This window comes from Lynx rufus, unplaced genomic scaffold, assembly GCF_022079265.1.
Source record: "Lynx rufus isolate CCGP_SWC_20201006 ecotype Redwood Valley unplaced genomic scaffold, mLynRuf1.p SCAF_13, whole genome shotgun sequence".
Classification (NCBI taxonomy): Eukaryota; Metazoa; Chordata; class Mammalia; order Carnivora; family Felidae; genus Lynx; species Lynx rufus.
In genome coordinates this window covers 13,605,377-13,627,465 of record NW_025814827.1, presented here as the reverse complement: position 1 = coordinate 13,627,465, position 22,089 = coordinate 13,605,377, and the positions used below count along the sequence as shown (strand labels likewise).

General features: G+C 46.7%; 1 protein-coding gene across 1 annotated transcript in view; it reads left to right on the top strand.

The window, feature by feature from the left end:
* Positions 1–22,089, top strand: part of TLN2 (talin 2) — a 199,780-nt gene that overhangs the window by 83,364 nt on the left and 94,327 nt on the right. Inside the window, exons 26-34 of the mRNA XM_047075024.1 lie at positions 779–987; positions 2,065–2,184; positions 3,202–3,399; positions 4,456–4,595; positions 11,766–11,859; positions 13,756–13,845; positions 15,380–15,502; positions 16,995–17,138; positions 18,976–19,137. Of these exons, the coding sequence (XP_046930980.1) occupies positions 779–987; positions 2,065–2,184; positions 3,202–3,399; positions 4,456–4,595; positions 11,766–11,859; positions 13,756–13,845; positions 15,380–15,502; positions 16,995–17,138; positions 18,976–19,137 (1,280 nt within the window). The remainder of the gene's footprint in view (positions 1–778; positions 988–2,064; positions 2,185–3,201; positions 3,400–4,455; positions 4,596–11,765; positions 11,860–13,755; positions 13,846–15,379; positions 15,503–16,994; positions 17,139–18,975; positions 19,138–22,089) is intronic.

Sequence of the window (22,089 nt, the reverse complement as noted above, 5' to 3'; positions counted from 1 at the left end):
AAGAACTTTCTTGGTAGCTTAATTCATAGTATCCCTAAACACCGGTCCAAATGTCCACCCACAGAAGAGAGGATAAACAAATGGTGAATTGGTACAATGAAATACTACATATCAAGTCAGAGGAATGAATATAACAGCATGGATGAAACTCCTAGCATTCTGGCAGAGAAATAAACCAGACACAGCATACTGGTGGTTCCATCAACAGGGGATTGAAGAACAGATAAAACTAGGCTAACTAGAAGAGTGATCATTTCTAGTGTGAGAGGTTATTGACCAAGGAAGGGGACAGGTGATGGAAATGCTCTGTCTCCATCTGCATTGTGGCTACGTAGCTGTAAACATACGTAAAAATTCGCTGAGCTGCACATGTGGAGTGCTCACTTGATTGTATCTAAGTCATGCCCTGATAAAAAACAATTGGGAAGAAAAGTGCATCTGAGTGGTCCATCTGTGTACTTGATCCCACGCGCTTGGCGTTACAGGTCCGTGGACACGCACAGCAGAGTGTGTGACGGGAACCAGAGAGAAATCGCTGTTAGCCTGCCACTTGTTACAACATGTCTCTTGGATTGGCCCAGAGCCAGTGGTATGGGCTGCTCCTTCGAGAAGCATAGCAACTCACATTTCATAAAAAGTGATTTGGAGCCCACCTGGACCACACACTGTCAGAGGGTCTTCTCCTTTCTAGGAAGCTGTGGTCTAGAGGCTGACTTTCAAATAAAGTATGGCTTTTAGATGGAGTCTAACAGAAAGTCTGGTGGCATTTTATCCCTAGGGGTGGCTGCAAGAGAGACAGCCCAAGCTCTGAAAACGCTGGCCCAGGCTGCCCGTGGAGTGGCCGCATCCACCAGCGACCCCGCAGCTACGCATGCCATGTTAGATTCAGCCCGCGACGTGATGGAGGGCTCAGCCATGCTCATCCAGGAAGCCAAGCAGGCCCTGATTGCACCTGGGGATGCTGAGAGTCAGCAGAGACTAGCCCAGGTGAGGCCCCGGAATTGGCAATTGCGGTCATCGCTAAGGTGGTCACTCTTTTCCGGGTGTGAACATTGCTCAACGATGGGTGTTTTCAAGACCTTCCCAAGTAGTATAACCATGCTGGCCTTATGCGATACCCACTTTTTAACTTTGGCCTGGTAGCCCCCGTCATATGAGATCTGCTCAACTGAGTTAACAGAGAGCATGGGGGCCTTTATTGAAATCTGTCCTTGGAACTTCGGGAGCCAGGACGCTCGGCTTGTTTGCTTGGGGCCCAGGTGTGCTTAAATACATTCTTCTTCCTAGTCCAGGAGGTTAGGTAGGTCCACTTAGTGGGTCCGCTCAAAGTTTTATACTCCCTTTATTGCCTCTTCGGATGAGTCTTTGCCTGCCTAATGAAACCTGTGGGCTAGAGACCATCTAGGCAAAGTTCTAGACAGGAAACTGGGAAGATGGTTTAGGTTAAAAGACACGACACAACCCACTTCCAAAAACCTTACCCTTTGCCTAAGGATACAGAACAGTACATACAGCAAGTCCTTGGACATCCTAAAGAGGCAGCGTGAGGACAGCTCCAAGTTCAAGTCTGAAGTGCTCAGAGCATCCCGCCTGCCCTTGAGCAGGGTGAGGTGTGGGGGTGATGGCACCTGTGTGTCACAGAGAGAAATCAGCCACAGGCCTGCCTGCGACCCAAAGAATTCAAGGCCTCCTTCCACTTTGGTGGCCTCCACAGGGCTCTCAGGAAGGGGGCTCTTTGTGTTTCTTTTGGTAGTGGATATCTTTGTGGTAGAACCTGATGTAATATTAGAGAGTTCTGTGTTTGAGTCATTGTGTTTGGTGATGGGGTGCGCACGAGATGTACTATATCAGCGTGTCAGACCCTTTGCCAAGACAGGATGTTAACCCCAGTGAGAGGCCTAGAAGAGGTGATTTAATGGTAAACAGTGTCAGCTGGATGCTGGCAGATAATTTCCCGATCCTTTTCAGCTCTGCGCACTGTCACTGCTGGTTCCCAGCACATCTGCACAAGTGTTTGCACTGAAACTACTCTCTTACAGACCTTTTCTCCCTCCATGTATTCAGGTGGCCAAAGCCGTCTCGCACTCCTTGAATAACTGCGTGAATTGTCTCCCTGGCCAGAAGGATGTGGACGTGGCCTTGAAGAGCATTGGCGAGTCCAGCAAGAAGCTGCTTGTGGACTCGGTGAGAGGTTTTTGCATTGAGAAGGGGCACCTGGGGGACTGGGCTCGCCGTAGGTGTGAGAGGAGTCTTCTCCTTTCCATGGGGTCTCAGAGCAGCTAACCTCCATTTTGGGAGTCCTGTTTTTCCTCTCAATTTGCCTTTCCTTGTTTTGCTTTTCCATGAGCAAAGTTCCCAGGCGGAGCTTTTCAAGTTGACTTTTGCTTTGAGTCCTTGTTGCTGTTTGCTCTTGTATCCTCCCGGTGAAAACAGGAAAGGTGGGTATGTGATCATCTGACTTGTTATCAGGACATCACAGGCAGTCACAGGCAGGTGGTGGAGGGACATGTGTGTCCAGAACTCACTGAGAAAGCAAGTTGTCTAAGGAACTGCATCTTGGAGCCTGTTTGCTGTTTTGGGCACCCCTTTCAGTGGGGGCCTTCGGTTCATCCATCCCTTCTCTGCCGGGTGCCTGGCACATACCAGCTATGCAAGCCGCGTATGCAATGTGACTAATAGAGCCTAGCCCTAACCTCTCTGGAACTTAGGGCAATTCCGCCAGTGATGCTTCTGGTCCACGTAAAAGCTGTGTTAGCAAAGGTTACTAATTGGTGGCTATTAGTTTGGAAGAATAGGATTTGAGGTTTAATACAGCATCTGCTTTTGTGTTCTAGAAAGCTAAAGCTTTGAGAGGCTCCATCCGAAATAGAGTGATGGTTCAGAGCCATGGATCCTGGAGTCAGATTGCCCACGTGTCAGTCCTGGCTCTGCTACTCAGGAGACCACAGCCCCTGAGGATAGACCATATTCGAATCCACTGTGTCTAGCATTGACGAGGTGTTCAAGTAAATTTCAGTGAATGAAATAACGTTGGTATGTTACAGGTCATACTTCACATAGGTGGGCTCAGACCAGAGCCTTTTCGTTTAGGTGACTCAGAAATGCATCCCTGGAGAGCCCTCCTTCCCTCCATGGCGCCTTCCTTATTTCCACCACGCAAAGTAAAACTTCTTATGGAGCATGCCTTTCTCCCCCCTGCAGTTACCTCCAAGCACGAAGCCTTTCCAGGAGGCCCAGAGTGAACTGAACCAAGCTGCGGCTGATCTGAACCAGTCTGCTGGGGAAGTGGTCCATGCCACCCGGGGCCAGAGCGGAGAGCTGGCCGCAGCCTCTGGGAAGTTCAGTGATGATTTCGATGAATTCCTGGATGCTGGCATTGAGATGGCAGGGCAGGCTCAGGTGAGTGTGGCGGTGGCTGACTGGGGTTGACCCTCGCCTATCCTCTGATGGACTGTTCACCCTTGAGGGCCCGCTGGCCAAACAGGAATAGGGAACCTGTCGGCAGACCACACCGATGCGTTTTCTCTGCTGCTTAGGAAACTCTGTGACCTCACAGGCCTGGCATTCCTAAAGATGCTATTAGCTTATGTGTGAAATGCTTCTTAGAGATGACGGATAACTTTTCCCACGATCATGCAGCAGCGTTCATGGTTTATTTCTGCTTTTTGCAGGGAGGGCAGCTCTGTGTCCTGTGCTTCATAGGTCGTATAATATGGTGAGAAATCTTGTGTTTGAGGTTCGCTGGGCCCATTTGAGGAGATTGTGTCTGATGCTAAGTGTCGAATGATTAAAAATTACCTCCTTGAGATGAACAGATAAAACCCTTGTTCAGAACAAGGGGACATGACTGGTCTGGTGTCAGCTTGCAAAGCTGTTTTTTCTTGAGCTCCTGTGAACTGCCTAGAGGAGACACCCAGGGGTGTTGCTTGCTGTGTTATCTACAAATGGTTATTTCTCAGGTGGTAAGTAAGCCAGGTGAGAAATGAGACTTCTCTCAAATCAGGAACTTCTAGGCTGCGGTCAGCTCTGAATATCTAGACAGTGGCAGTCGTTTGTGCCAGGCCGAGATGTACGAGCTGCTCGACAACTCCAGCATTGTTGAGCGGGATGCTGGAATCCTGGCCTGGTCTGTGCACTGGTGTGCATGTGCTCTCTCTCCCTCTCTCTCCTTCCCTCCCCCGCTTCTAATGCCTGCCCTTGTGAGACAGCACAGCTCTCTGCTGACCCAGTTGGGGCTGGATTTCTGTCCTGTTGCGTGCATCTTGGTCAGGGTATCTGTTTGGGGGAGAGTAGACACTGGGCACCGTCTCGACCATTCAGGCCTCTGCAGACTCACCGGGCTACATGCGGTCTCCATAACTTGCTTCCATTCGAACATGGTACTCCTGGCTCTCTGAATGCCTCCCGGGAGAAATGGACAGTCCCTAATTACTCTGCCTCCTTTTGACTTTCCAGACAAAAGAAGACCAGATCCAAGTGATTGGAAACCTCAAGAATATCTCTATGGCATCCAGCAAGCTGTTGTTAGCTGCCAAATCTCTCTCTGTAGATCCAGGAGCCCCCAATGCAAAAAATCTCCTGGCTGCTGCCGCAAGGTAAGAAGGGAAACAGAATGTGCTTTCGTGTGTGCTTAAATAATGTCACTGTTGTAGAGCCGTGCCTGACATCCTGCTGCGCTTCTGTCGCTGAACACAGACGAGGTGCTGTTTCTCTGTTGTCAGAGGTAGAGTCGTGACTCTGGCATTTGATTAAACTGGCTTATTTTCATGTGCTTTCCCCACTAAAGAGGTCTTCTGTCTTCTACAGCCTTTCAGCTTGCTTAGGCTTAAGGCCCCCATTGATTTATAAACATGATGGCTTAAATAGACTTTTTTAAAGTAGTGTCGTATCTTTGGGATTATGAATGTAATATATGCCCACTGGAAAAAAAAAATGAGAAAATAGTGCAAAGTACAAAAAGCCCACAACACCCAACGACGCCTTCAACCTTTCTTGAGCGCTTACTATGTGCCTGGCATTGATGTTAATTAGATGGATTTAAACATAATCTGTTTGTCACTTGCAGAAGGGCTCCAGTTTAGGATGAATGGGGTAGGGGTGGGAGTAAATTGTTTGGGGAGAAATATTAAAACGTGAGCCTGAGTTCTGGATGTTGTCCGTGTCCTGCTTTCCCGTTGTTTTCACCCGAGGAAGCGGTTAATACAATACAACATCTGTTCTACGGCCACTGTGGCTCACTAACGGGTGATTGAATGCTGGTACGTGGAGAAAGTGCAGAGACAGCCCAGGCAGATTTTGTGTAAGCAAACCCACACTCATTTTCCTGAACCAAGAGAGTAGGGTGTTGCATGTTTCTCTGGTCCTGTAGGCATGCATGTTTTCGTAGCATTCCTTGACATAACTTGATACATAGGAAAGCTAACAGCAGTAACAGATGAGATGTGGGCAACTAGAATATATAGTATAATTGGAAGCCTTTTCAAAATGTGAAGATTAGTGATTCTTTTCTTTTTTTTTTTTTTTTAAATGTTTATTTTTGAGACAGAGACAGAGCATGAACAGGGGAGGGTCAGAGAGAGGGAGGGAGACACAGAATCTGAAACAGGCTCCAGGCTCTGAGCTGTCAGCACAGAGCCGGACGCGGGGCTTGAACTCATGAACCGCGAGATCATGACCTGAGCCAAAGTCAGACGCTTAACCGACTGAGCCACCCAGGCGCCCCGAAGATTAGTGATTCTTAAAATGCATAGCTTGAATTCTACTTCTCAGTTTTTCTTTTTAAACTTGACTTTGCTTGCTTGCTTATTGGTTTTTTTTTCATGTCTTTCTCCTGGGTGCTCAGTGCCTGTCTCTTCAAGCTAAGTTCAGAGTCAGAGCTGAATTCTAGTCCAGGCTCGAATGTTTGGCACGCTTGGTTACATTGGCTGGAGTGCTCAACCTGCCTAAACTTTCCCATCTGCAAAATGGGGGTATGTGCTACATCATCCTTAGGTTCTTGTCCATTCTCAGTATTAAGGTATCTTGGTGATAATGGTTAAAACCTGTCTTGTCCTCTCTTGACATATAGTGCTTTTTTTTTTTTTTTTTTTTTGGCGGATGGTGAGGCAATTAGATAATTTTAGAGAATTTCCCTTGAAAACAGTTATCCTTAGGTGTATATACTTTAGCTTCAAACAATAGTCAGAGCCACTAGGAGTGGAAAAAACCCCTCCCCTCTCCCCACTTCCATCTTAGGCTTTGTGACTGTGCCAGTGAGTGAGTGCCCTCCAAGGGGCAGGGGATGAGAAAGGAAGGAGTGATGTCTCCTCTGTTGAGCAGCTGTTTCTCATATAAAACCCTCTCTTGATTCCTCTTTTTCCTACAAAGACCCTTTGGATAAGGCAACTGATGTTTCCAGGTATCCGAACTCAGACGTTTTTCATTATCTTCGATTTTTTGCGTCGTTTCAAAATTATAGTTTCCAACTTAGAACGCGCTGTTCACTTTCCTAAATTATGGGAAGAAGGGGAGAGTGTAAATTGAAAGCCAGAAAAGGAAGGAAACCCAGGCCCTCAAGGAATATTGCTGCTGTCCTGGCTCTGTGGGTGTCTGAAGGCCCCCTGGTGGTGACATTGAGGAAGGGCCCCAGAGACCAGGTGATAAAGCTTTCCTTGCCTCTGTCCTGGCTTTCAGCGTTGACAGGAGGTTCCCAGCCTGATGGTTTCATAGCCAAGTACGTACTTTAAAACCATCACATGAAATCATTGTGCTGGCACATTGTCCTTGGCTTTGTGGCATATGTTGGGAAGCTGTGCTCCTTGAGGAGGTTTCCCAGTGGAAACTTCCTGCCAGATCTCCTGAGTTAGGCAAGCACCCTTTTGGAGGTAAAGCTCTGCACAGCTGGGGTGCGTGCTTGCATTCATTCATTCAGCTAGCAGATTTTTCCCAGATGCCTGCTATGGGCTAGGTCCAGCCTTGGATGCTGGGCTCACACCGTGAATACAACCGGGATGGCCCTGGTAGAGTTAGGGCATAGGGCACACACACACAGCATGCTCACCCCCTTCCATCTGGACTTGGCAACAACCCTGCATGTAAGTGCCCTTGGAGTTAAGAACCAGGTATCTTATTGCCACTGTCCTCCCTACTCTTGAGACACCAAGCCCTGCCTGTGTGTCATGTGGATGACACAGTAGCCCCAAGGATGCCATTGTGAGGACCCAGACCTGGACCAACTCAGCCCTGTCCTGCTCCCGGGTCAGCAACCTTGAATCCTTTATTCGTTATGGTCTCCAGACTCTTTCTTCTCTGGAAGAGCAGTTGAGTATGACCTTTTCCTTTGTTCTCCATTCTGCATCAGAGCCCAGGTGCATTTGAGGAGCCCAGTCCTTTGGTTTTTGATGCTTAGTGGGGATGAAGTCCTTTTCTGTTCAGTGCCCAGTTTGTTTATCTTCCTGTATAGTTGGTGAGCTCAGACTCTCCTCTGATGAATTGGATAGAGCTGGAAACCCTTTGTCAATCATTCATCAGCTTTTTCCCTGACCAGGGGCTGGTCTGATGCTCCCTGAACTTAGCCAAAGAAAGGGAAAACCAGGTTGCAGTTGCAAAAGGTGGGGGGAACATCGTACCTCTAAGCACCTCCCCTCTACCACTGCTCACACCACAGTCACCCTGGCTAGGACAACTCCCAGCTGAGAAGACTTTATGCCCACCACTGCCAGCTTTGGGACCCAGCCAGTCTTTCAGCTGCTTTCCTGTCCCCTGAGGGTTTCTTAGAACTTTGTGAGTGATTCCTCTTCCTGGGCTGCCCTTTGTTTTGAGGTTCCTGCCAGGCAGGCTTCCTCCTGTCTCCAGACACAGTGAAAAAGGATCACCCAGCAAGCAGCACTTCCACACTATGAAATAGGAAAATATAAACTAGGCCGTGTGTTGGTCTCCTCCAGAATGTTCTGTTTCCTTTTTCCAAATCTGGATCTCGCTCAGGCCTGACTTCTCTGATTGCTGTGGCCTCCCTGAAGCTCTCCCTTCCATGAAGAACCTGTGTCCTCCGTCAGTGCTGCCTGCGAGCCCAGAGTGTATCTGGCCTCTGGGAGGTTCAGGATCCTGTCTGATATGCTACCCCCATCCCTGCTTCCTTTGGCTCGCCTTCTTTGTGCCTTATCTGTTCATTATCCTGCCTCTCCAACCGGATTGCAATCACCTTGCTTTCCTAGAGAGACAAACTATATTGTTATTTTTTTTAATTCTCATGCCTTATGCAGAGCAGGACCAGGGAATATGCACAGGTGGAATTTGGGGGCTCTTTCTCACCTTCTTAAGGACACTGTTGCTTAAGGAAGGGAAATGTCTGATGTTGCTGTTTTCCCAGCCAAGCTCCTTATTAGATGATTTGTGCTTAACAGATCATCAAAAGCACAAATTGGTCGATTGTCTTTCTTACTGCTGGCACATCTCCATATCTGTTTAAAATTTCTGGGCTGCCTGGGTGGCTCAGTCGTTTGAGCCTGCGACTTCGGCTCAGGTCATGATCTCACGGTTCATGGGTTCGAGCCCCACGTCGGGCTCTGTGCTGACACCTCCGAGCCTGGAGCCTGCTTCGGATTCTGTGTCTCCCTCTCTCTCTGCCCCTCCCCCACTCACGCTCTTGCTCTCTTTCTCTATCAAAACTAAAATAAACATGAAAAAAGTAATAATAAAATTTCCCTCCAGAGCTCCCAAACTAGTTGAATCAATTCAGTATCTCTAAACACTAAACAACGTGTAGGTTAGAGAGTCATGTTTTAACATCTGAGGTTATGGATTTCAGTTTTTTTCTAAAACTGAGAATGGCTAGATATGCCTAGATAAAGGACAAAATACAAGGAAACACTCACTACTTCTAGATGGTGGAATTGTGGCTATTTAACTTTTTTGTATTTAAAAAAAAAAAACTTGTGTAGCTTTAATCATTTTTTCAATTGTATAAAAAGATCACAAAAAGTACAGTTTAGGCCTATACATTATGACCTTTAATGGGAACCCAGAATTCTCTTGTAGACTCGACATTTATTGAGTCAGTCCTTTATCATTGCACATTTGGGGTGCCTCCAATTCTTTGATCTTATAACTCACTGCTATAGTTTGAAACCTACAAATACTATTTATCACTGTCAGATCTGTGTAACCGTTTGCCTCTGGGCCACTCATTTTATTATTGGGCTCTTTAATCCAGACTAAAATTGGGAAAAACAATACCTAAACCATGCCTCTTAGCCATCGACCATTCAGACCTCAATGCTGTGCTGCACTTGTATGGATTATCCAACCACAAACCTTTGGTCTCTTGGTGTTTTTTGACCCCAAGTTTTTACTTGAAAATTTTTCACATCTGAAAAATAGTCAAAACAATAGGACAATAAACAGCTCTGTATTCTTTGGGTTCATCAATCGTCAACAGTTTTTAATGGAAAAAATCTTTATGTGAAGACTAGGTTAAAAAAAAAAAAGCCAGATAAACAGGAAACAGGGAAAGAAATAAGCTAAATGGAAAGCTTGTGTGATACGTAGAAATATCCTCCACATGATCATGTCATCACAGTCAAGGGCATTCTGCACCCTTTGTTATGCTCCTGCATGCCGACCTGTCCACTCAGAAGTATGTCTTGAAGCCTGCCACATGGAACATGGCGTTGGATCCCTGAGAGACCCATCTAGAGAAGGCATCATGGACCACACCCTCCAAGATGCCCAGAATTAGATTGTCCTGCTCCCAGTTGTTTCTGTGTTGGCTTTGCACCATGGAGAACACAGTTGCTTCCTTACAACACCTTAATTAAACACCTTGCCCCCCACATAAATGAATTGCTGGAGTTCATCGTACAAAGACTATTTTGGGATTCCTTCGTGAGTTCAGGAATGTTTTTTTCCTCTTCCCATCCACCCTAGCTAAATTTAAAATTCAAAGCAGTATCTCCTCATCAAATAATTAAGCTGATTGCCTTTGTGCATTGGCAACATCATCTTCCATCAAATGTGTTGTTCTGTGGGAAGCTGCAAAGCCAATTTAATAAAATGAGGCATCTTTTATATTAGGCCGCGTTAATGATGAACAGCGAGTGTGCTGTTTTGTTTTTGTTTGTTTTAAGTTGCCAGTTAGCTGCAGCGGTTAGTAACTATGAAGAGAATTGAGGGCCTGCCGGAGTGTAGACCAGTGATGATCCTACGGAAAAAATGGTTGTGGATCTGGCTTTGGAGGCAGATAGGCATGGGTTTGAGTGTTTTTGCTCCTTACTTGTAGCATCCCCCTAGTGAAGTCTCTCCCATCTCTGTTTTTTTCGTGTCTAAAACACAGGCTATTCAATTTTTTTTTTTTTAATTTTTTTTTTTTCCAACGTTTATTTTTATTTTTGGGACAGAGAGAGACAGAGCATGAACGGGGGAGGGGCAGAGAGAGAGGGAGACACAGAATCGGAAACAGGCTCCAGGCTCTGAGCCATCAGCCCAGAGCCTGACGCGGGGCTCGAACTCCCGGACCGCGAGATCGTGACCTGGCTGAAGTCGGACGCTTAACCGACTGCGCCACCCAGGCGCCCCCAATTTTAAGACTTACTTAGGATAAAAACAGTGTGCTATTGGCAAAGGGTTAGACACATAGGTCAATGAAATAGGGTCCAGAGGTAGACTCACATAAATAAGGCCCAGGGATTGTCCACAAAATTAGAAAAGCAAGGCCATGCAGAAAGAACAGCTGTTTTCAGTGAAGGGTGCTGAAATAATTCGACTTGCATAAGCCACCCTCACCCTCACAGAAAAAGAACCTGGACCCATATTTCACACCTTATTAAAAAATTAAAATGGACCGTGACTTTGTAAATGATCCATGGCCTAACCTAGGCAGGAGGTAAGCATAGGCTGCCCGGGAGAGGTGGAATCCTTTCCAATATAGAAAAAACTCTGAGCTGCCTCTCAAGTTCTAAGAAGAATAGAAACACGTGTAAAATCACACGAGTCTTTAATTCCTGTTAATGTTAAAGAAAAGAGCTATTTTAAACAATAATTTGGGGGCAGCTTCTAGGAAGTGGCAAATCATGTAGAATTTCATGGAAAGAAGAGATTTTAAAATTATAAGCACAGTTTACTATATGCCCGCTACGTTTTAAGATACATAAAACCTTCCAAATGATACAAAGACTATCCCAAATAGCCTAGCTCAGATCATCTTATTCCTTATGGGCTGCTAATGAAGGATATTTTAAAACAGCGTTAATATGATTTCTTTGCTATTTGCAACTTGGTTGTAAATTCTTTCCTGTGAATATGCTAAAAGATAGTCCTACTTTCTTAAAATAACTATTAGTACCCTTTAAAGGGAAATCAAATGAATAATTACAGGCAGAGTGGGGGCACTCATTCTATCTTCCCTGGTTGTGGTTTATTTTGGTCATTCAGAGCCTTGTGGAAGAGCCCGCATGGGGACCCCATCCTTTAATTTTTTTGAATGTTGACTAATTTTTGGGAGAGAGAGAGAGCCTGAGCAGTGAAGGGGCAGAAAGAGAGACACGGAATCCAAAGCAGGCTCCAGGCTCTGAGCTGTCAGCACAGAGCCTGACGCAGGGCTCGAAACCATAAACCACGAGAGATCACTACCTGAGCCGAAGTCAGACACTTAACTGACTGAGCCACCGAGGCTCCTGGGACCCCATCCTTGACAGTGATTTACTTGTATTTTTGGTGAACCAGAAAACACTGTTGGGGAAATGTTGGTATTCACAGAACAAAACAAAACCCTTTATCTGTTTCTGTCCCAGAGCTGTGACAGAGAGCATCAATCAGTTGATCACTCTGTGCACCCAGCAAGCTCCTGGACAGAAAGAATGTGATAATGCCCTGCGGGAGCTCGAGGTAAGTCCCTGTGAAGGCTGCTGGGGATTTAAGAGGGTGTGGCTCTCTGTCCTTTCTGGAAAGGGTCAGTTTCTTCTCTGTTCTTGCCTTATATCCTTCTTATAAGACTATTGGGGCCAGAGTTTCAGTCCGAGTGGGAAGGAATCAAAGTTAGATTTGGTAGGAGTATCATTTCTGCTTCCCCTTTTTCCCCTAGGATGAGGGTTAATTTGTTCAAGGATTCTCTATTTCAAATAGGAAGAGGCCTGGGTGCAGGCTGAAGATGGGCACTTTCCACCTAAAAAGTTTTGGAGTTGTTACGCTGGGGCAGGTGGGAGAAACTTGGATATATGTTCTTTTTGAGTAAAAATGACTTTCCCATTCATTTCATGTTAGTCACTGTAGGGGGCACATGAGTGGAAACCCAGAAGTAACACCTATTACAGGATCAAGGCGATGGTGGGACCCCTAGTGGCCCAGAACACAGTGTGGGTGCTCTTCAATTTATATTCAGGCTCAGGGTTTATTTATAATGGAGAATTCATGTCTGCCTCTAGCATGTATGTGGGTAAATGGAAAATCAACGTGCCTACTTGTATGTAAAGCAGTCCTAAGCAGTGCACGTTATATTGAAACAGCCAAAGAGATAACTCAATAGATAGGGGTTGGTTGTACCCCATGTACCTTTAGTTTTCTGGATGATTAGCATGGGAACACCCACCATGCTTCTGCATGGTTTGATTGAGGCCCAGTCTGCTGGGGACTATAGGCCAGGGTGCACAGCTGGAGGTGAGAAGAGGCTTGTTACCACTGGCCTAAAACATTCTGAAAACAGTGGAGGCTGTTCCCTACATTGGGTAGATTACTGCCCTATCCTGGTCTGTTCACATCCACAAATAGGATATGTGAGCTGGGTCTAAGATCTGTGGGCACAGATGCAAATACTCTGTCCTTTCACTGTATCCTTGGTTGCCAAAATTAGGACTCTTTCAGGGTTGCTGTGACTAAAACAGTTTTTATTGTGTGAAGAGTGGGAGGAGGATCTTGAATGAAATGAACTTCTTTATGCTGCCCTCTTTCCTGAGATCTTTAACTTAGTAACTCAGCAGTTTCCACCATGACGTCTCCAATCCTTGGTACCTCAACGACGGTGTCTTTGTTGGCTGTGCCCCCAAAGGCTGCTGGGTTCTAATGTACATTCTCCCTCACTGGAGAGGAGGCTGGATGGCTACATCCCCGGACTCGCCTCCCCTGGAAAATTCCCTCGTATGTGACTGTCGGGGATAATTACAATCTGAGAGCTAGCGAAGATTTTCAGTGGACTGGAGACAAAGGAGCAAGCCCCATACCCGGCTCCTTGATGGGTACCTCAACGGGAGTGAATATTTTCTATATTTTGTGAATTAAAAATAAATGAACCATCTCAGTGGACAGTTTGGAAGGGTTACCTTCTTTCATGCCTACTCATGAAAAGCTTCCAGAACTGAAAACTAAGGGTTCTCCTCATGAAGTAGAAATGAGTTAACGTGTCCTTGAAATATAAACTCCTTGGAGTTATTCAGCAGAGAAATTGTGCTAATTGACTATTGTCGGGCATTAGCTTTTAGATTTTCTTAAGAAAAAAATCTCTCCCTTTTGTGAATACCATGCTTCTCCTCCAAATGTGTGAACAGGAGACTCTCCTCTCTGTTGAAGCTAACCTGAGACATCCTCCTCCTTGCTGTCTATGTTTTTGTTGCCAGCGGAAGATCTGAAGTCACAGATAAAACCCTTTAAATTCCTTTCAAGAATCTGGAGACATGAGTGATCATGACCAGAATTCTCTGTAGGGAGGGGAAGTTGTTAGTTCATATGACGTTGGATTTCTCTTATTCTGTAACACTGGCTTGCTTTTGAAGTTGTGTTTTCCTTCTGTAGACTGTCAAGGGGATGTTGGACAATCCTAATGAACCTGTTAGTGACCTCTCTTACTTTGACTGCATTGAGAGTGTAATGGAAAACTCCAAGGTAAGGCTGTCTGTGCTGTTAACATTCCTCCTCATTGTGGGGAAAAATCTAGATGGTTTTGTATGTATCTGCCTGCAGCCACTCTGTGTGACTACATCATCATGAAGCCCTTTGCTCAAATGCTTCTTAAGCTTGGCTGCGCCTCGGAATCACCTAGGGGTCTTGTTAAACACAGATTACTGGACCTTACCCCTGAGTTTCTGATTCAGTAGATCTGAGGTGGGGCTGAGATTGTGCATTTCTGACGAGTCCCCAGGTCCCTGCCAATGCGGTCCAGAAATAACACTTTGAGATACAATGGTTAGACCATATCATGGATGAGTCTTACGGTGAGTCGAATCATAGATTTCTTTCATTTGGGACCAACTTGCAGGGGAAAGCCTGTCAGTTAACCCTGGCTTTTATGAGACCCTCTTGTGTGTTCTTTTTGCCTTCCGTTGATGGCATGCATTCTTGAGGGGACTGAAAAACTCGGAGTTTTGTGGGGGAGGTAGGAGGAATGGAAAATCTAAATAATACAGTCATTTGTGTCCCCACCCCCTGCTAAACCTTAACCTTGCTCAACAGAATCTTATTTCTTAGTATTTACTTGGATATGGGTGGCAGTTGCGGGTGGGGAGGCTAAATAGACTTCTCAGTGGACCAATAATGATGGCTTAAAAGGTTGAGAAACACTAACTTGTGATGGTAATACCGGAGTTGTTAAGAATGCTTCAAATCCACATTGCAGTGAAATACAAGTGAGAGAAACAGATAATGAGCAGCTGGCAATGCCAAGTTCATGCTTGGAGCACAAGTGTGTGTTTGTGTACATCACTCTTACGTTAGCTCTGGGGACATGGGGGCACATCTGTGTTGTGATGTCAGGACTGGCTTGCTGTGCATTGGGCTGAGACTAGATACGGGGCAGGTGTCCTGCCTCTGCCCATGTGCCTTCTATGTGACTTTCTGTAGGATCCTTGACCTTTCTGGGTTAGATTTTAAATATTAAACTCCCTTTTATCTGTTATTTTAAAGACCTCTGGGAAAAAAATACATCAATGATTTTCAGAATAAGGGGAAATACTTAAAAAATTAGGAAATAGTCTTAGTGTTCAGATCACCCATCTGTGTGTGTGTGTATGTGTGTACTTTTTAACAAAAACATATTTAAATTTTGCTGTCAATGAGTAAGTAAATAATATTACCTAGAGTATGTCTTCTGCTTCCTGGGTGTGACTACCTACAGTTTACGTATCTGATTTTTATATTCTGGGAGCTAACAGTTCTCAGTTTAGACCACTAACTTGTGGCATGCCCTATATAGATTTTACTTGATTGATTCGTGTATACTAACTATGTCTCTTTGAGATGTAGGTAACTTTTAGATGAAAGGTTCATACTTTCATTATTCACTTCTCTGTATGGAACAGAAATGATAGAATTCTCTTAAATCTCCTCTTAATGTGAATAAAGAAAAATAATGGCAAATACTGTCAATGAAGTGGCCTTGAATGTTAAGCTCAGAGAGTATCACTGGTTGGTTGTTTTGTAGGTTCTGGGCGAGTCGATGGCAGGGATTTCACAGAACGCCAAGACCGGGGACCTCCCTGCCTTTGGGGAGTGTGTGGGGATTGCGTCCAAGGCCCTCTGTGGGTTGACAGAGGCTGCAGCCCAGGTAAGGGACTGGCCCCCAGGCCCTGTGATGCAGGCCTTCTAGCCTTAAGGCCTATGTCCTTTGCTTGTGTCCCATGGTAGATTGTGGATACCGGGAATATCAGATGTCTGGGGTGGGGGGTGGGGGGGTGGGAATGGGGGAGCTCCAGCTGCAGGGGAGTACCAGATCCCTGTGGAGAGTGGGGCATGGGGGAGCTCCAGCCACAGCTCCTTCTCCAACCACCATCATAGAAACCATGGTAAAGGCGGAGGTTCCTGTGATGGCTGGGGCATTTAGACAAAACATCAGCCAGTTACCCCCCCAGGAGCAGAGCAGCCTGGCAAGGACAGTGAGACCCTGAACACCGCAGACCCAGCATAAGGGTTCAGAGGCCAGATTTGTGTGTGTGTGTGTGTATGTGTGTGTGTGTGTGTGTGTGTGTGTGTGTGTGTGTGTGTGTGTTTAAGACCATTTTTACAGATGAGTTGTTATGAGGAGAAAACAAATGGGTATTACATAATTCACATTCTCTCTGAAGCTTTAAAAATGCAAAAATCTTAGTCATGCTCTTTTTAGGATCAGAAGGAGAAAAAAATTAGATACCATCCTGCCAAGATGTGATCGGGCATGTTCCTTGCTTTTGTTCAACTGTCCTGTGCATCTCTGATAATTATTGGGTTCATGTGACTGAAGCTTCAAAAATTGTCAGCACTTACCTTGAAGGATTTGTCACTTGACAATTACCTTGAGCCTGAAAGATTTTACTGAACCAAAGGGAAACATTCCCTAGTTTGGGGGATGAAATTATCTTGCCCCTCAAATCTCACAGGAAATGACTTAAGGTTAAAATTCCCGCTCACAGATTCATTGTCTGCCTGTGATTTGACTAACCCATCCAAAGGGCTTTAAAGAGAAGACCTTCTCTTAGAGCCTCTTGTCCTCTTAGAGAGCAAATACTGCCTTTTTTTGTTTGTTTGGTTTTGGGTTTTTTTGCCCTCCTGAGCCATCCTGCGCATTCTCCTTACTTACTATTGGAAATGCGGGCCTAAACACTAAGGATGCATTAGGCTGTGAGACCAGAAACTTCCGTGCAGGACAGGCTCCAGGGTTGAGTGACCTAGCAGCTTCATGCCTTTGGTCTACACCCACTTTCTTGTGCTTCTCCCATCTTCCAGTCAAAGAGTCAGCTTCACACAACACAGACTGGGTGCCCTTAGACTCATAAGATGGCTACCAGCAGCACACAGGGCTGCCTTCATCCTTGTTCATGACCCATAGAAAAGCTTCTTTAGGCTTTCTTAGGCGCAGAGAGGTTTCGTTCCTAGAAGCCTACAGAAGACTCCTGCCACCATCGGCCCATGTATCCTTAAACCCTCACTGATGAGATTACCCTCACCACCGTGCACTAAGGAGCCCCTGAGAATGCTACATTTGCATTGCCAGGCCGTTGTCCCCTACAGGCTCATGTAGGAGCACAGACAGTCTGAGCTGTGGTTTCCTCCTCCGTTTCCAGGCTGCATACCTGGTGGGCATCTCTGATCCAAACAGCCAGGCGGGCCACCAGGGCCTTGTGGACCCCATCCAGTTTGCCAGGGCCAACCAGGCCATCCAGATGGCATGCCAGAACCTGGTGGACCCCGGCAGCAGCCCGTCACAGGTAACCATGGGGCGTGGGTGTGAGGTCTGTGAGTCCTTAAGCTGTCCTAGGTGGTGGGTAGGAGACTGTGAGAAACGAGTAAAGAATACTGTTCTCTCGGAGCTCGCAAAGTCAGGTAAACTCAGCACTGCCGATAACAACTCAGGAGCGTGAGGGGGTAGGGGGATATTGCAAAATGTGGTGAGTGTGCCAGTCTGTCAGTGCTTTGAAATGAGGTACTGGAGGCAGGAGGAGTGAAGTAATCACTGAGAGAGTCATCAGGAGTCTCATGATTTCATTCCGGTCAGAGGACATAGGTGGAGTGCTCGTTCTGTGCTCAGCACTAGGGGTCAACACGAGGACCTGATCCCCTCTGCCCTGGCACCCACTCTTCTGGATAAAGTTTGGAAGATGGGATGGTTGGGGTGTGATGACAGCACCAGGGATGCACGGGGGAACAGGGGATGAACTCGGAGGGGCTGTCAAGGTTTACTTCACAGAGACGGTGGTACTGAGCCAGAATCCAAATCCAAAGTATACTAAGGACCCACAGAGGCATTTTAGGACTAGACCATACGTGCAACACTCCTTACTCAAGTGTCATGGAGTCCTGTTCACTTACTCAAGCTGCGTGTGCTGAAGAAACAAGGCCTGGCCTGTAGGGCCCCCCGAGCCAGCCTGAGAGTCCCACAGCCACTGTGAACCCTGAGACAGGCCTAGTTGAGGCTGGAGAAGGACCTACATTCAGGAGGCAATAGAGGGGTCTTCTGACCTATAGCAGGCCTGAGAGCTGGCGTGGAATACATCAAGGCACCTAACCTCCCAACCTGTCCGATAAAGGTCAAAGATGTGTTACCAAACTCAGCCAAGTGGATCGGGTGACTCACAAGAGCCATTGGGGTTGGGGGTGGAGCCTGGAAGATGCCCGGCCCAGACCCCTTAATCAGGTGCCCACAGTCCACCTGTGCATGAAGAAGGAGCTATTACACCTTGATGTTTATTTTCCTCCTCTAGACCTGGGCTCCAGTGTGGTGGCCACACGCTGCTTGTGGCCATTAAGCACTCGCAACGTGGCCAGTCCAAGTTGTGATGGGCTGTAAGTGTAAAATACACACTGGAGCTTGAAACTTGGTATGACAAGATTGTAAAATCTCAAATTCTTAAATCGATTACCTGGTGAAATGAAATATTGTGCCTCTATCAAGTTAAATAAGCGACCGAAATAAATTTCTCTTGGTTTTCTCTACTTATTTTAAATTTTTTATGTTTATTTTTGAGAGAGACAGAGTGTGAGTGGGGGAGGGGCAGAGAGAGAGGGAGACACAGAATCTGAAGCAGGCTCCAGGCTCTGAGCCATTAGCACAGAGCCCGAATCGGGACTCGAACTCGTGAACTTTGAGATCATGACCTGAGCCGTAGTCAGCACTCAACCAACTGAGCCACCCAGGCACCCTTTTGCTTATTTTAATGAGGCTACTAGAAAATTTAAAATTTCACGTGTCATTCACACTCTACTCGTGTTGGGCAGCACTGGCCTAGATCCTGGACCATTTGCCTCTTGGCTGGCCAAGGGTCATGAATCATAGCTGCCTGGATCTCCTTTAAGACTCTCTGGAGTCCAGCCCTCTCCCAGTAAGGAAGCATCACTTCCTTTCCTTTTGTTCGTTCTCTCTTGCTTAGTAATTCTTGTCCCCTGCTTTCCTGGAGTGACTTTGGGGCAGTGGAGCTAGACACACATGTTGGAGTTACACAGGCCCTAGACAGATATGGGAGCTGAAGAGGAATCCAGGGCTCCAGACCAGGGTGGACTCCTTGGCACTGAGCATGGGATGCCCCAACCCAGCTCCACACTTTGCAGGTTCTTTCCGCGGCCACAATTGTCGCCAAGCACACCTCGGCCCTGTGCAACGCCTGTCGTATCGCCTCATCCAAGACAGCCAACCCAGTGGCCAAGAGGCACTTTGTCCAGTCAGCCAAGGAAGTCGCCAACAGCACTGCCAACCTGGTGAAGACCATCAAGGTAGGTTTCGGAGCTGAGACCGTCGTGACCCCTGTGTCACCTGTTGCCGACGGAAAAGATCTTTGCAGGATTTAAGCTCTTTGTCCCCTAAGGCTTGTGTCTAGTGAAGCTTCACTCCTGATTCAAATCACTAAGGAGGAGTCCTTTACTAATGGAGATACTTATCATGAAAAACCAACAGCCTTGGTCTCAACTAACCTTCTTGGATAATGGGGGAGGGCGTCTCCAAATTCTGTACACGGGAAGCTTAGGGGCAGAAATCGGGAAGAGGTTGGCCGTGAGGCATTTGTTGGCACTATGCTTGGGTAGCAAATACCTTGGGTTTACTCAAACAGTAAGCTAATGTAGGGTGGTTTTGAGCTCATTTGCTGCAGGGAATTTCTGGTACAGGGTCTGCCATTTTTGGTACATCTATTGGGACCTAGAGAGAAGGTGGAGGGGAGAAGGGAATGGGAGATTGTGGGAAGTCACTTTAAAAATTCAGTTTAATCTATCCTTTGATCCCTATTCTGTTTAAAGTTGTTTAAATGCTTGAAATGGAGTACTTGATTTTTAAAATAGAACGTCCCATGTTTCTATCAAGTTCATCTTTGTGTTAAAGGCCATGGACTGGTTGGGGGAGGAGCAGGGGTAGGGGCCCTTGTGAGGAAGGAATTGCAGCGGCTGGCCTATAGTATTTATAGGTGGGTGATAAAGTCACAAATCCTGTCTGCCCCGAGCGGGGACCAAGCTGCAGCTAGCAGCTGACCTTGTGGGGAAAAGAACCACAGCTCAACAGCAGACCACAGGCAAAGAGCCCAGCACCTCGCCCCCTAGATCCAAACCTCCAAAGATGGCTGTTGTGGAAGGTGAGCAACCCCCATAGGAGGTTGGGGAAGCCACTGGAGGCTTAATATTTACTTAAAGATTGTCACATTCATTGAGGGAGGGTCACCTGCTTTGTTGTCGGGCAAGCCCGGGAGTAATGGGACTTTCCCCTGTCCTCTCCAGAGGATAGGGTACCACACCCCTCATTTTCCTAGCACTACACAGAGCCACTTTAATAACGTGGAGAAGTCCATCCACAAGCTGAGCCAGCCAGAAGCAAAGGGGAGAACACACAGCAAGCTGGCGGGGGAGAGCAGGGGGCACTTAGCCCTGTCAGCAGTTTCTTAGCTGTCTAAACAAAGAGCCTGCGTCAAAGGAAAGCCTGCCTATTTGAAGACAATAATGAGATAGGTTGGAAACAAATTAAAGCCATGACCAGGTGCCCCTGGGATCCGGGCGGCAGCTTACCTTAATTACCATCATAGTCCATAGAAACTAAGAAAGCTTACATTTTTAGCTGCTTGCTTTGTACAAAGCCTGTTTCAAGTGTTTTGTGTGTATTACTCATCAATTCATACAAATCCCCTGTGCTTGTCACCCCCATTTTACAGTCAGGACACTAGGAGCTAGCAGGTTCAGTGACTTACCCAAGGTGACCCAGCCAGTAAGTGGCAGATGGGAACTGCAGCCCAGACCTGGAGCCCCTGCTCTTTCCGCTCTCGATCCTGCTCTTACCCCAGCATCCTGTTCAAATCCAGCTAACCTGGGAAGAAACACCTTGGTGTGTTTACACTCCTTATGTGCAAATTGGGGGTGGCAGGATGAAAGACAGCAGTAGAGTTGAAGGGAGTGACATCATCAGTGGTTGCTGTATGATTAACTGACTTCAGTTAAGCTTGGCCATCTTCTGATCATTAGAAAACAGACTATATTTAGACGGACCACGGGAGGGAAAAAAGGAAGGAAACTGTCCTATAGAAATTGCCAGGAACCTTTCTTTTCTGTCTCCTCCTAGTATTAAGTCCTGACCTATCTCTGTATAAAGCATCTCTGCTAAGACCTCCTGTTCTTTTCAGATTCCCCTCACGGTGTCCAACCCTCTTTGCAATTCCCGGCGGCAAATGAGCTCTTGTGATGGCCTGAAAGATAGGCCTGTGCAGGAACATCAGAGGCGGGTACGGTGGGATTGTTAGGTGGGGAAGACGAAGGCCTCGCCTCTGTGACCTCCCTGGGATCCAGTAGCAGCAGTGCACAAGGAACAGAAATGAACCTAATGCCCCTCAACTGGCTGAAATGTGCTTGGTTTTGCAATTCCCCCTGGGGGGACGGGGCAGGATTGGCCAGGGACAATGAGCCTTGTTTTTAATTTACTCAGAGGAAAATGGTCATGGTCATTTCACTGCAGCTCACCACACTATATACTGAATGTGGATTTCCTATTTTAAGGAAGGGTTAAGAATCCTGTCAGGCGGCAAAAAAAATGAATATTTAATTCCCTAAAAGTTTAAAACAGCTGCCCTGGTAGCTGCATTTTGCTCTGTTTTAGGCCTCCTAGTGCTTCTCTTTTTTCTTCTCACCATGACAATGTGGCCAACCCTAAATCCCAGTTGCCGCACCTCTATAGGCACAAAGAAAGGAGGGGGACCCAGCCAGAGAGACACTGAAGACCAGGGAACAGACCTTTGTGATGGGTTGTCAGCACCCTAAGAATGTGTGCCTCTGGGAACCTTAAACTGCTACCAAGGGCGTTCTTTAAAATCCCAGAGCTTGGCTCAGCAAGAATAAATTATCCGCACCCTCCTCCCTGGCAGGTTGCTCTAAATGCCAGACACGTTAGAAGCACACAGACCCCCTCCCCACGGTCGCTGTCTTTCCACTGGTCACCCCACAGAGGTCAGCTGCTTTTCTTTCTTCATTCAGCTCATTACCTAGTCTTAAATCACAGACGTGGAATGGAATGCTGTTTTAAATGTGCAGTCGCTCAGGTTTCGGTGCCAGGTAGAAGTTGTACGACAGCTTTTACTCTTCTGAGAAGTGAAAGCGTGGCCTTGAGTCTGACAGCGGAGTTGAAGATCAGGTTTTGCAATGAAGCATTTCCAGAATGTACCAAAGATGCCCGATCAAGCTCTCATTAATCGATGTTGA